Source organism: Bombina bombina, unplaced genomic scaffold (assembly GCF_027579735.1).
Source record: "Bombina bombina isolate aBomBom1 unplaced genomic scaffold, aBomBom1.pri scaffold_689, whole genome shotgun sequence".
NCBI classification, from domain to species: Eukaryota; Metazoa; Chordata; class Amphibia; order Anura; family Bombinatoridae; genus Bombina; species Bombina bombina.
In genome coordinates, this window is record NW_026511814.1 from 5,001 (window position 1) to 20,735 (window position 15,735).

The window sequence follows — 15,735 nt, forward strand, 5'->3', positions numbered from 1 at the left end:
CTGAACCCAGAGCATTGAAGATCGCTCGAAATTCCAAGATGTTGATCGGGAGGAGGGATTCCTCTCGAGTCCATAGGCCCTGAGCCTTCCTGGCACCCCAAACAGCTTCTCATCCTGTTAGACTCTCATCCGTAGTCACAATCTCCCAGGATAGTCTCAAGAAGGACGTCCCTTGCGACAGGTGATCTGGACAAAGCCACCAGGAGAGCGATTCTCTTGACCGGCTGTCCAGAGAAATCTGTTGAGACAGATCTGAATGATTGCCATTCCATTGTCTCAGCATGCACAGCTGAAGAGGCCTTAGATGGAATCTGGCAAAGGGGATGATGTCCATGCAGGACACCATGAGTCCAATTACCCCCATACACCGAGCCACAGATGGCCTGAAGGAGATCTGAAGAGCAAGACAATTGGAAGTTAGCTTGTAACGTCTCTGGTCTGTAAGAAATATCCTCATGGATATGGAGTCTATTATGGTACCGGGAATAAGTTTATCTTCCATCCATGAGATCGAAGAAGAGAAAGAAGTGCTTTCGAATGGTCCTCTGCCAGACGACAGGACGGTGCTTGGACTAAAATATTGTCTAAGTACGGCGCCACTGCAATGCCTCTGTTTCTGGCCACTGCAAGCAGAGCCCCCAGAACCTTCGTAAAAACTTTGGAGCAGTAGCTAGACCAAACAGAAGTGCAATGAACCTGAAGTGTTCCTTGTGTATAGGGACATGAAGGTAGGCATCCTTGAGGTCTATCATGGTCACAATTTGTCCTTCCTGGACTAAAGGAAGAATGGACCTTATTGTCTCCATCTTGAACAAGGGGACAGTCAGGAATTTGTCTAAACACTTTAGGTCCAGAATTGGAAGAAAAGTACCCTCCTTCTTTGGGACCACAAACAGGTTTGAGTAGTATCCCAGACCTCTCTGCTGGAGGTACCGATACAATGACCGCCAGGGCGGAGAGGTCCCTCATACACCGTAGAAAAGCCTCTCTCTTTTCTGGCCTTGAAGACAGGTTTGATAAGAGCAATCTTCCCCTGGGAGAATGAGACTTGAAACCTATCCTGTATCCCCGAGTGATGACCTCCAGTACCCACGGGTCTTGTACGTCCCCAAACCAAGCTTCTAAAAAGAGTGACAGTCTGTCCCCTACCAGATCCAAGGCCAGATCGGGGGCCGCCCCTTCATGCCGACTTTGACTCGGTGGGCTTTTTATTCTGCTTGGATTTATTCCAGGACTGAGGAGGTTTCCAAGTTCCCTTGGACTGGTCCGGATTTGCAGAGGGCTGCTGACATTGGGATTTGTCTGAACGAAAGAAACGAAAATTAGGACCTTGTCCCTTAGGTTCGTTTGTTCTTATCCTGCAGTAAAAAGGCACCTTTGCCTCCAGTAACCGTGGATATGATAGAGTCCAGGCCTGGATCAAAAAGAATCTTTCCCTTGAATGGGAGGGAAAGAAGTTTAGACTTCGAAGTCATGTCCGCAGACCAAGATTTCAGCCAGAGTGCCCTACGGGCTAGCACAGAAAAACCTGAAACCTTGGCTTTCAGACGAATAAGCTGCATATTTGCATCACAATTAAATGAATTAGCTACCATTAAGGCCCTAATTCTTTTTCCTGGATCATGTCGAGGGGACCCTCCACCTCAATCAACTCGGATAAGGAGTCACACCAGTAGGTAGCCGCTCCCGCAACCGCCGCTGCCAGTTGGAACAAATATCCCGTATGTTGAAACATCTTTCTTAACAGAGTTTCTATCTTCTTATCCATGGGCTCTTTAAACGACGAGCTATCCTCAAGCGGGATAGTAGTGCGCTTAGCAAGCGTGGAGATAGCGCCATCCACCTTGGGGATGGAACCCCACAGCATTAATTGAGAGTCCAGGACCGGGAACAATTTTTTAAAAGAAGAAGGGGAAAAAGAAGAGCCAATTCTTTCCAATTCATTCTTAATAATGTTCGCCATCTTTACGGGAACAGGGAAAGTTTGTGGTACAACCCTGTCATCGTAGACCTTATCTAATTTAGGAATCAAACGTTCCTCAGGCAATTTGGGCTCTGGAACCACTAACGTAGCCAAAACTTCCTTCAGCAGAAAACGTAAATGCTCAATCCTGAATCTAAAGCCTGGTTCCTCCGCAGCTGGAGGCTTAGAGGCAGCAGATTCCGACCTAGAAAGAGCACCCTCTGAAATATCAGAGGCGCCTTCAATCTTGTATCAGATAAATCCAATAAGCTAGTAGATGACCCCTGGGAAGGATAGCAATATTTGAACTTTCGCTAGCGCTTAGCAGGGCGAGGTAAAGCACTAAAGGCCGCAGACACTGCGGTTTTTAACTGCTCAGTGAAGTCCGGTGGAAAAAGGGACCCTCCAGATGCATTACCTAGGGCAGCGTTTAAATACACGGAGCCCAACTATAGCCTTGGTGGAGTGCGGTATTGAACTCTCAGCAAATAAAGATTAATACCAACATCATTACAGAGGTGCCTAAATAACCATCCCTCAGCACTTGTAGACCCCACATACCTAGGGCCTCACTCAAGGCCGTGAGCCTGATATTCATTGGAGGGATCTAACTAATAGGCCCAAAGACACGCATTAGCCAGCACAGTGCTGGGGATCCCTGGGGCACCCCACAAAAAGTTAATCATAATAGACAAAGAGATTCACCCGCCTTCTCTCGACTGTAGTGACCATAAAGACATTATTTGACCTAAACCTCTAATATCGACTAGACACATTGCTAGGTCCTGCCTATCATATATACCGCCTAATAAGACGGCGTATCCGCACTACTTCAATGGCCTCAAGGAGAACCCCTAGACAGGACAAATTGGCAAAAGGAGCCACCACCACTGGCAAACGTAACAATTTTTTTCAAAATTCTAGAATCATCGTCAGAAATCAGCCCTGTCTCACACAGCCAAGAAATGGCAGACACTAACACAGACATAGCCCCGCTCACCCAGCAGGATAAAGAACCTATTACCAAAGCAGATCTAATAAATCTTCCCACCAAAGATGATTTTGCCTTATTACTCACACAAGTGGGGAAACTCATAAAGGATGGGCTCACAGAGGTTAAGAAGGATCTGGGAGACAGGATTGTATATCTAGAGGAAGACACTGAACAGTTGAGCAAGGAATTGGACTCTCACAGCCGCACCATTAAAATACAAGATCAGATAATGCAGCAGATGCAGCTACACCTTAAAGATCTAGATAACCGAGGTAGGCGTAACAATGCAAGAATAAGAGCGGTTCCAGAATCTATAGCTCCTAACCAACTATCCCCATATCTGCAACGGCTGTTTTGCTACCTTCTACAGAGTGAAGATACCTCTTTGTTACCTCTAGAAAGGGCCCACAGGGCCCTTAAACCCAAACCACCTGACAGCAAACCACCACGAGACGTTGTTTTAAAATTTCAAGTCTTCACGGACAAGGAAAAAATTATGGAGGCCTAAAGAAAAGTAAAAACTATCACCTTCGAAGGAAACAAAATCCAAATTTATGCGGACCCGAGTCCCATTACGCTGAACAAAAGAAGAGAAGTAAAATTCCTGACAAACCATCTCCAAAATCTAAAGATTCCTTATAGATGGGGTTTCCCCTTCAGCATCAAAGTGCTAAAAGGCACTCAAAAGGTCATTTACAAGACACCAGATGACTTGGACTCTTTTTGTGAACAATTGGGAATATCCCAACCTGCCACCTCTTAATTCCCCACTAGCATCAAGAGATCAATCTCCTTCAGCCCATTCAAATCCTCCACGGCAAGAGTAGATTAAAATAAACCATAAAATACACAAGATGACCCCGAACCGAACATCCACAACAACAGACCCCACGTGAGGCAACCCTGAGTTCCACATGGACACAAAATCCAAAGGCAATACTTAGAAAGGTGACCTTGTCTCTTTGGGAACTTGTATACTTCAAATGATGCCCATAGGGACACCTATATGAGACTCTTGACCTTACTAAGATAAGGGCTAGGATTGATTATTAATAAGACAACGTAATTGCCAGCAGTACTCTGTTGGTGTTATCTTGGCAGTATTATAACCCTCCTCAAAGGGTTCTGCCCACTAGCGAGGTATTAGTTTCTTGTTCCTTGCTAGATACCCCCCCTATTGACCTTTTGGTAGAGCACCTACTCATTGTAGCTACCGGTACTGTTATTGTTATAATTATGCAATGTTTGTTTATTTTGTTCAATTTGTTACTAAAGATACTACTTTCTTGTTTTTGCTATTACACTGTTCTCCACAGGTTCTTATTAATCCTTCGTCCTTCCTACTACCTCAGAGCAGCCACATTACGTATGTTAATTGTACTACACACCACTCATGTCTCACTACACAACCTATAGTGTCAGGGATGGGGAGCCTTCTAGAAACCGCAGCGCATCCTAGCGCAATACAACTTTCGAAACAACCTCCTTTCTCCCAGAATTCTCAATGACCCAATGCACACTTAAATTGACCACCCAAAATGCCAAAGGGCAAAATTCCCCTACAAAACGATCAGTGGCACTTAAATGGTTTACCAAACATAAAGTAAAATTTTAAAAATGCAGAACCCAAATTTACATCTAAACTATTTCCAGTGGGGTTTTTTAGGTTCGCGAACTCTAAAAAAAAGAACTGAGTAGAAATATTCCTACATAAATCTGTCCCTTTTCAAATTATTCAGCAGAATTCTGATAGCGAGGGTCGTTTTTTGATTTTGGTCAGACTTTTGTACAACAGAGTGGTTACATTAGCCAATATTTACGCACCAAATTCAGGTCAGGCCCATTTTTTCAAACGCTTTCTCCAACCCCAGGCACACCTATTCCAGACTTGACCACATCTATATTGACCAATCCGGACTTTCGCTAGCACAAGACACAGATATCGAACTAAATCCATGGTCGGACCATGCAATGGTCTCCCTGACTCTAGATTGGCCAGAAAAAACAATCATTGATTTTAACTGGAAGTTGGATGACTCCCTCCTTCTACAGCCACATATAGTTAAAAAGATTTAATTATCTTTACAAGATTTTAGGCACAACATAACCCCTCACATATCCCCAACCATGATATGACAGAAGTCCAGAAAAAGGCTTTTCATCTTAAGAAGCTTTATTTCGTAGAGGGGAATAGAGCGGGCACACTATTAGCTAGGTCACTGAAGAAGAAAAGTCTTGATGGTTATATACAATCAATTAAGACAAAGAACGGATCAGACACTTCGGATTGTAAGGAAATAGCTAATACATTTAGTGACTATTATAGCAGACTATAAAATATTCCACCCACTGAATCTTCTACTAATATATCCCTTATAGACTACTTAGCTGAGGCCCAACTCCCTACACTCTCCAAGGAGGCATCATACTCTTTGGAAGCACAGATTACAGCTCAGGAAATCATTTTAGCAATTAAAGAGATCCCGTTACACAAAAGCCCAGGACCTGACGGACTAACAAACATCTATTATAGACAATTTAAACAAATCCTGACCCCTCATCTGGTAACCCTTTTTGACTAACTAGAAAATGACGGACAACTTACACCACGACTACTCGAAGCTCACATTTCAGTCATCCCCAAGCCTGGAAAGCCACCGACAGAACCAGGTAGTTACCGCCCGATCTCACTTCTTAACAGTGATATCAAAATATATGCTAAGGTCTTAGCTAGACGACTCAACTCTATTTTGCCCTCCATTATACATGTAGACCAAGCCGGTTTTGTCCCTTTGAGAGAGACTAGAGACAACACCATTAGGGTTATACAATTGACAGACTATGCTTCCACACATAATATTCCATCTGCTCTAGTGTCGACAGATGCGGAAAAAGCCTTTGACCGACTAAATTGGCCCTTTCTTAAACAAACCCTCCACTATTTCGGCTTTTGGCGACTTGATGATAAAAAGAATATTCCACCTATATAATAACCCATCAGCAAAGGTCAGAGTTAATGGAGTGCTTTCAGATTGATTTTCTATTGCGAATGGTACTAGGCAGGGGTGCCCCCTTTCCCCGGCCTTATTTATCCTGACCATGGAATCTTTAGCCGCACATATACGTAATAACTCAAACATTAACATTAACCAAATGAATACAAACTTGCTATGTTTGTGGACTATGTCCTAAAACCTCCATACCGGCATTAGTACGTGAATTTACAACCTTTGGTAGCCTGTCCCACTTCCTTATTAACCGACAAAAATCAGAAGTCCTAGGTATCTCGCTTACACAAAAGGTGGTTCTCTCCCTGAACACAGTTTGCCCATATAAAATGGTTAATTAGTTAAATTATCCCCTCGCGTCTCACAGCTGTTTGATGTCAATTATAAGCCCCTCCTCTACAACACACGACAGACTCTCCTATCATGGCAGGATAGACCCCTGTCATGGTGGGGCAGAATCCAAGCAGTCAAAATGACAATTTTGCTGAGAGTCATATACATATTACAGACCGTACCAATAGCCCTACCCACAATATACATCCAGCAGCTCCAAAGGTGTATAAACTCCTTTATTTGGGGACGTGTGCGCCCGCGAATTGATACAACTTCCATGTATAGACCAACCAATGAGGGAGGATTGGGAGTCCCAAAGATTGAGACCTACTACAAAGCAATTGTGCTCCAGAGAGCTTATGACTGGCACACTAAAGTAGCAGCAAAATCTTAGGTTTCCATAGACTCACAAATTTTAAGAACACTGTCTCCAGGTTCCCTTTGCTGGACCCCAAAAGCATCTAGGCCCCATGCATGCCTTAAGTCAGCTCTTTACAGACACATATTTAACACTGGGGATCATATGATAGCAAACACAACAGGAATTTCGACAAAGACATCCCCTTTAATGTCAGTCTCCTCAAACATGGAGTTTCTGGGAGGGTATGAGCCCAAAGGTAAAATGGGAATAATTTTAGAAACACCCAGACCCTTTTTTCTCTCTCTTAGACCAGGGGAAACTGAAGCGAAGGGCAAATTTACAGCATACTTTAAATGGTACATTTGCGTTGTGGCTCAAATATTCCCAAATACACCACTTCCTGCGTAACACCCCTATCAAATCAGATCTCACTAGGCCACTCACACTATTTGAACGCCTTTGCACCTCACTTGCCCTGCAGAAAGGAACACCAACTACGTCCAGGAGCATCCTGGAATCTGCATTGTCCGCACCAACCCCTATCCACTTTATTCAATGGGGCAAGGAACTTCAATGTGTTTTAGATGCACAAGACTGGAAATAAATATACATGAACACCCGGAAATCTTCAACCTCAACCCGTAGCGTTGGTATTTGACACCAGCTAGGCTGCATAAAATATACCCCGCATCCTCGCATCTCTGTTGGAGAGGGTGCAACAAGAAAGGCACCATGATGCACATGTGGTGGGCATGTCCCAACATAACCCCCTTATGGAAAGAGCTAGAACAGATTTTATGGGAGCTGTTGGGGGAGGATTTTGCTTTAACACCAGAAATCGCTTTACTCAACAAAACCCCCATGGAGAAATGTAAGCTACATACTATATTGCTGCAGATGGGGTTGAACTGCGCTAGGTTACTTATTGCCACACACTGGAGATCCCCGCAACTCCCTACTATAACCCTCTGGACCCAAAAAATGGATGAGATCCTCCCATTGGAACGGTACGGATACTATCGAACTAATAGGCTTTCATTATACACTGACATTAAATTTTACTAGGATACCCTCTCTAATAATCGCACCCGCATTCTCCCCTGAGTAGGGCCCTTAAGACAGTACTGAGTAATTTGGCTCTCTTTGGCTCATTGAACCCGTGGAATACCTGTTAACTATTAATTGATAATTGTTATTTATTTGTTTTGTGTTTGTGTTATTTTATTTTAGTTTTATATCAGTTCTTCCCTGATCTTGTGGTATTCTTTGTTTAGGTCCTGAACAACTTGTTTTCATGCCAACCATTAATTGCTAAAGATGTTTAGGGTTTGACTATTAAAGATAGGAAGCATTGTACTATTTGACTGTTATAATCATCAGGGTAATGTTGCAGTAATTTTAAAATAATATGTACCACAGTATGTTGAATGTTATGTTGTAACCTTGTAAATGGGAAAACCTCAATAAAAACATCTTTAAAAAATAAATAAATGAAACAATCTTACCGGAATCTATGCCGTGGAACAGAAACACAGCCTCTCAAGTTTGACAGTCTTGTAGCATCGCTCCTGACATGGACTTGAGTGATAGAAGCAGGCAGTGAAACTCGTCAACACTGACTGATTAGGAGCTGTTAATACGAGTTTGAATGGATTCGCAGAAAGACTCTCCCTGCATCTCCAGACTCTAACATTCGCCAATGCTCTCACTGAGCGGCTGACAAGACTACTTAAAACTCCAGTTCCATTCCGAAGAGTACTACCCTCCATAGGGAACTACTCCGTATCTTCTGACACTTCTCTGCCAACCTCCTGTGACGAAAGACAAAGAATGACTGGGGGATGAGGGGAGTGGGGGAGGTATTCAAGCCTTTGGCTGGGGTGTCTTTGCCTCCTCCTAGTGGCCAGGTTCAGTATTCCCACAAGTAAGGAATGAAGCCGTGGACTCTCCTCATATTAAGAAGTATATATATATATATATATATATATATATATATATATATATATATATATATATAAAATAGATATGATTAATGAACTAATGCACAAGCTACTTTCATCTACAATAAAAATGATAAAAAGGGACCCATAAATGATCAGTACAACACTGCATTAACGCCTCTCTACAAAAATAAGGTAACCTGCACCTGTAACTAATAAAAGTGCCTTTATACCTAGAATTATTTTTAAATTAAAGGCATAGTCTACTCAAAATTAAACTTCCATGATTCAAATAGAGCAGGCAACTTTAAGCAACTTTCTAATTTACTCCTATTATGAATTTTTATTCGTTCTCTTGGTATCTTTATTTGGAAAAGCATGAATTTAAGCTTAGGAGCCAGCCCATTTTTGGTTCAGAACTTGGGTAGCACTAACTGATTGGTGGCTAAATGTAGCCACTACCCAGGTGCTGAATCAAAAATGGTCTGGCTCCTAAGCTTACAATCTTGCTTTTCCAAATAAAGATACCAAGAGAACGAATAAAAATTGATAATAGGAGTAAATTAGAAAGTTGCTTAAAATTGCTGCATCTGAATCATATACGTTTAATTGTGACTAGACTATCCCTTTAATTGTATTACTAACATTCTGACACCTGGAAACATCAAGCTAGCTTGTTAGATCAGTGCAGCATGTGCAGTTCTCTAAGTGTAGAGAGTTATAACAAGGAGTTCATTTGGGAGATTTTAAAGCACTTTTTTCTATTGCCCACTCCTTTGTTTAACTACAAACATGCTACACTTTCTAATGTCTGCATTAACCTTTTCCTCCCTTCTCCTTAAAGTCACAGCTCTTCCTTTCACAAACAGCACTCAGAACATTCATATTTCTCCTTCTCTTCTACCTTCCCCTCTCTACAACACACATGAACTTTATTCCTATTTCACATCCCTCAGCCAGCGTCACTAATCCTAAACTTAAAGGGACACTGAACCCAATTTTTTTCTTTCATGATTCAGATAGACCAGCACTTTTAAACAACTTTCTAATTTACTCCTATTATCAATTTTTCTTTGTGTTCTTGCTATCTTTATTTAAAACAGCAAGAATGTAAGCTTACCAGTCGGCCCATTTTTGGTTCAGACCCTGGATAGCGCTTGCCGATTGGTGAATACCATTTAGCCACCAATCAGCAAGAACAACCTAGGTGCTGAACCAAAGATGGGCCGTCTCGTAAGCTTACATTCCTGCTTTTTTAAATAAAGATACAAACAGAACAAAGAAAAATTGATATTAGAAGTATATTAAAAAGTTGCTTAAAATTGCATGCTCTATCTGAATCATGAAAGAAAAAATGTGGGTTCAGTATCCCTTTAAACACTCACATAAGACACATTCTCATCTCCTTTCACTCACCATCTTTCTTCTTCTTGCAGCTGTGGATGTCTCACCTAACCCAGGTCCACCCTCTGATTCCGTCAGCTCACTACCCCAAATGACACCTCATACACCTTGCACACGTAACCCTCTAAACCTCATTAACTGCACCTCTGTTAGTACACCCCAATTCTCCTGTGCTCTTTGGAATGCACGTTCTGTATGCAATAAGCTTATATCTACTCACGACCTATTTATTTCACGTTCACTTAACCGGTTAGCCCTCACTGAAACTTGACTTTCCTCCCAACACAACTGCTGTAGCCTCTCTGTCCTATGGCGGCCTGCACTTTAGTCACACTCCAGGGCCAGGAGACAAACAAGAAGGGGGAGTAGGAATTCTCCTGTCTCCACTAAGTACCTTTCACTGCATTCCTTCCCCCCCTTTCTTTCCTTTTCATCTTTTAAAGTTCATGCTATTCACCACTTCTCCCCTCTGGCTCTTCGTGTTGCAGTTATCTATCGGCCCCCTGGCCCAGCATCACAATTTCTGGACCACTTTGAAGCCTGGCTTCCACATTTTCTCTCTTCTAATTTCCCTTCTCTCATCTTAGGGGACTTTAACATGACTGCTGCCCTAAACTTCTAACCCTTACCACCTATTTTGGCCTGTCCCAGTGGACAACATCTCCAACCCACTGTTAAGGCAACTTCATAGACTTGGTCTTCACTAATCTCTGTGCCGTTTCCAACTTCCTTAACTTCCCTTTCCTCTCTCTGACCACCATCTACTAACTTTCTCTCTTACTCTACCTGCTACATCTTTGCAAGCCAGTTTAGGGATGTGTGTGATGGCACTATTATCAGACTCAACTGTGCTTCCCCAAATCCGATATAATCCCAATATCGGAGGTATGTGCAAAAGAACAAGTGGGGGTGGGGAGCGCTCAAAAGAGAGCTGTGAGTAGGACTATCTATTTAAAAACGAATGTGTATATTTAAAACAATATGTATGATGTCTTTAAAAGATTTTTTAGAAAAATATATATATTGGTTAGTTAATGTTATTGTAACTAGGTGTCCTTTCTGTTTCTGATTAAAGTTGATCAACAGGGTGTTCTTTATCGATATCTTTTTATCTTTTAGTGAAATATGTGAATAATGTGCTATATTGCACAAAAATTCTGCTTAGAATATTTATTAATAACGTGATATGTGCACAAAAAAAGGGAAAGTAGAACTAGTGTGTCAAAATCCTGTGTATTTGAGGTGAATAAAGGGTTTATGGGCAAACTATTTATATAAGTTGAATAATGTTCTAAAAAAGAAAACGGAATGGGTAGTGCGATAGCGTGTTTATTCTATAAGTAGATAATATAGCATTTGGTATTGGTATATCTTAAATGACTTGGATCTCACAGACTTTTCCACTCAACTGAATCCTCTGCTCTCCGACATTTCATCCCTCTCTTGCCCAAACCTTGTGGCTTTACAGTATAATTTGGCACTAAAATCAACACTTGACAAGGCTGCACCCTCCCGTTTACCGTACATCAATCACTCTACGGCAACCATGCACACCAAACAGACCAGATATCTTCAGCGATGTTCACAGGCTGCTGAACGGCAGTGGAGGAAATCACGCACCTGTGCTGATTTCTGGCATTATAAATTCATCCTTAAGTCCTACAACTCTGCGCTCAGCCTGGTCAAACAACCCTATTTTCCTCCCTTGTGTCATCTCACGCATCCAACCCCAGAAAGCTGTTCTCAACCTTAACTCCCTTCTATGTCCGCCTGCACCCCCGCTCACTACCAACCTCACTGCTCAGATTATTGCTGATCACTTCCAAAATAAAATTCAGACCATTAGAAAAGATATCTGCACCTCACACCCCTCAAACTCAGCAATCCTACCCACCCCTTCTATTAACAAAGCTCTATGCTACTTCCCTCCTGTAACAGAGGAAGAAGTCTCTGTACTCCTATCCTTGGCTCATCTCACAACCTGCCCACTTGACCCTATTCCTTCACAACGACTTTCCTCTCTCTCTGCTTTACTAACCCCTACCTTAACTCATCTCTTTAACCAATCTCTCACCGCTGGCACATTTCCTGATACATTCAAGCATGCGTCAATCTGGTTTCCGCCCTAAACACTCAACAGAAACCGCTCTTGTCAAAGTAACAAATTACCTGTTATCAGCTAAAGCAAAAGGCCACTACTCCTTACTAATTCTTCTTGACCTATCCGCTGCTTTTGACACAGTCGACCATCCTCTCCTCCTAAAAATACTACATTTATTTGGCATCCGAGACACAGCCCTCTCCTGGTTTGCCTCATATCTTTCAAACCGCTCGTTTTCATTTTCCTTTAACAACATATCTTGCGATCCTATGCCTCTCTCAGTTGGAGTACCGCAAGGCTCTGTCTTTGGGCCCCTTGCTTTTCTCTCTCTATACATCCTCCCTTGGAAAACTTATAACCTCCTTTGGATTCCAGTACCACTTATATGCTTATGATACCCACATCTATCTTTCCTCTCCTGATATCTCTCCCTCTTTACTCAACCAGATTTCCAACTGCCTCTCTGCAATTTACTCTAGGATGTCTTCACATTACCTCCAACTCAATCTGTCCAAAACTGAGCTGCTTCTTTTTCCCCCCTCTACGAGACAGCCAACACCTGACATTTCTCTGACGGTTGGAGACTCTATTCTTAACACCTAGGTCCGCTGTCTTGGGGTCACACTAGACCCAGAACTCACATTCAACCCACATATACAAATGCTTACCAAATCCTGCCATTCACAACTACGCAACATTTCCAGAATTCGTCCTTTCCTTACTCAAAAAACTACAAAAATACTTATTCATTCCCTCATTTTGTCACGCATTGATTATTGCAATCTACTCCTAAATGGCCTTCCAAAACACCGCCTCTCCGCCCTCCAATCTATTATGAATGCTTTTGCTAGACTCATTCACCAAAGTCGCCGATCTACATCAGCTGCTCCGCTCTGCCAGTCACCCCCCATACACTCCAGAATACAATTTAAAGTATTAACCCTAACTTACAAAGCACTCAACAGTCTAACTCCCAGCTATATTTCCTCTCTCATCGTGAAATATTCCCCATCCCGTCCTCTTCGATCAACCTCTCTCTACGTCCCACTCCCGCCTCCAAGACTTCGCACGTGCTGCTCCTGTCCTCTGGAACTCTCTACCCCGCTACATAAGACTGTCTCCAACCTTGTATAGCTTTAGATGCTCCTTGAAAACCCACCTATTCAGAGAGGCTTACCGTCTCTCCTCCATCAATCATCCTAATCAAACTAATACATGAACTGCCTGACTCACTGCTGCAACTACAACCGATGTGACAAGCTACCCCCAACCTTATGTCTCTGCACCCTAAACCTGTAGACTGTGAGCTCTCCAGAGCAGGGCCCTCTTCCTCCTGTGCTAGATTTGTTTAGTTTTGTTATGTTTTGTATTTTATCACAAATCCTTGTCATTGTATACCCCTGTCATTGTACCCAGCGCTACGGAATTTGGCGGCGCTATACAAATAAATGATAATAATAATAATAGGAAAGTAAAAATTAAACTTGCATGATTCAGATAAAGCCGGTCATTTTAATACACTTTTAAATTCACTTCTATTTTCAAATGTGCTTCGTTCTCTTAGGCCTAGATTTAGAGTTGGGCGGTAGCCGTCAAAACCAGCGTTAGAAGCTCCTAACGCTGGTTTTTACCGCCCGCTGGTATTTGGAGTCAGTCAGGAAAGGGTCTAACGCTCACTTTGCAGCCGCAACTTTTCCATACCGCAGATCCCCCTACGCCATTTGCGTATCCTATCTTTTCAATGGGATCTTTCTAACGCCGGTATTTAGAGTCGTGGCTGAAGTGAGCGTTAGAAAACGACAAAACTCCAGCCGCAGAAAAAAGTCAGTAGTTAAGAGCTTTCTGGGCTAACGCCGGTTTATAAAGCTCTTAACTACTGTGCTCTAAAGTACACTAACACCCATAAACTACCTATGTACCCCTAAACCGAGGTCCCCCCACATCGCCGCCACTCTATTAAAATTTTTTAACCCCTAATTTTCCGCTCCGTACACCGCCGCCAGCTACGTTATCCCTATGTACCCCTAATCTGCTGCCCCTAACATCGCCGACCACTATGTTATATTTATTAACCCCTAATCTGCCGCCCCTGCTATCGTTGACACTTGCATATTATTATTAACCCCTAATCTGCCGCTCTGTACACCGCCGCAACCTACTTTATACCTATGTACCCCTAATCTGCTGCCCCTAACACCGCCGACCCCTATATTATATTTATTAACCCCTAATATGCCCCCCACAACGTCGCCGCCAGCTACCTACAATAATTAACCCCTAATCTTCCGACCGCATCTCACCGCTAATATAATAAAGTTATTAACCCCTAATCCGCCTCACTCCCGCCTCAATAACCCTATAAGAAATAGTATTAACCGCTAATCTGCCCTCCCTAACATCACCGACACCTAACTTCAATTATTAACCCCTAATCTGCCGACCGGAGCTCGCCGTTACTATAATAAATGTATTAACCCCTAAAGCTAAGTCTAAACCTAACACTAACACCCCCCTAAGTTAAATATAATTTAAATCTAACGAAATAAATTAACTCTTATTAAATAAATTATTCCTATTTAAAGCTAAATACTTACCTGTAAAATAAACCCTAATATAGCTACAATATAAATTATAATTATATTATAGCTATTTTAGGATTAATATTTATTTTACAGGCAACTTTGTATTTATTTTAACCAGGTACAATAGCTATTAAATAGTTAAGAACTATTTAATAGCTAAAATAGTTAAAATAATTACAAAATTACCTGTAAAATAAATCCTAACCTAAGATATAATTAAACCTAACACTACACTATCAATAAATTAATTAAATACAATACCTACAATTACCTACAATTAAACCTAACACTACACTATCAATACATTAATTAAATACAATACCTACAAATAAATACAATGAAATAAACTAACTAAAGTACAAAAAATAAAAAAGAACTAAGTTACAAAAAATAAAAAAATATTTACAAACATTAGAAAAATATTACAACAATTTTAAACTAATTACACCTACTCTAAGCCCCCTAATAAAATAACAAAGACCCCCAAAATAAAAAAAATGCCCTACCCTATTCTAAAATTAAAAAAGTTCAAAGTTCTTTTACCTTACCAGCCCTGAAAAGGGCCCTTTGCGGGGCATGCCCCAAAGAATTCAGCTCTTTTGCCTGTAAAAAAAAACATACAATACCCCCCCCAACATTACAACCCACCACCCACATACCCCTAATCTAACCCAAACCCCCCTTAAATAAACCTAACACTAAGCCCCTGAAGATCTTCCTACCTTATCTTCACCACGCCGGGTTCACCGATCGATCCAGAAGAGCTCCTCCGATGTCTTGATCCAAGCCCAAGCGGGGGGCTGAAGATGTCCATGATCCGACTGAAGTCTTCATCCAAGCGGGAGCTGAAGAGGTCCATGATCCGGCTGAAGTCGTCTATCAAGCGGCATCTTCAATCTTCTTTCTTCCGGATCCATGTTCATCCCGCCGACGCGGAACATCCATCTTCACCGACGACTTCCCGACGAATGACGGTTCCTTTAAGGGACGTCATCCAAGATGGCGTCCCTCGAATTCCGATTGGCTAATAGGATTCTATCAGCCAATTG

General features: G+C 42.1%; 1 protein-coding gene across 1 annotated transcript in view; it reads right to left on the minus strand.

Moving 5' to 3' along the window:
• Positions 1-3,582: 3,582 nt before the first annotated feature.
• The window catches only part of LOC128643961 (phosphatidylinositol 3,4,5-trisphosphate 5-phosphatase 2-like), a 177,489-nt gene continuing 165,336 nt past the window's right edge, over positions 3,583-15,735 (minus strand). Inside the window, exon 6 of the mRNA XM_053696726.1 lies at positions 3,583-3,627. Coding sequence (XP_053552701.1) covers positions 3,583-3,627 — 45 coding nt within the window. The remainder of the gene's footprint in view (positions 3,628-15,735) is intronic.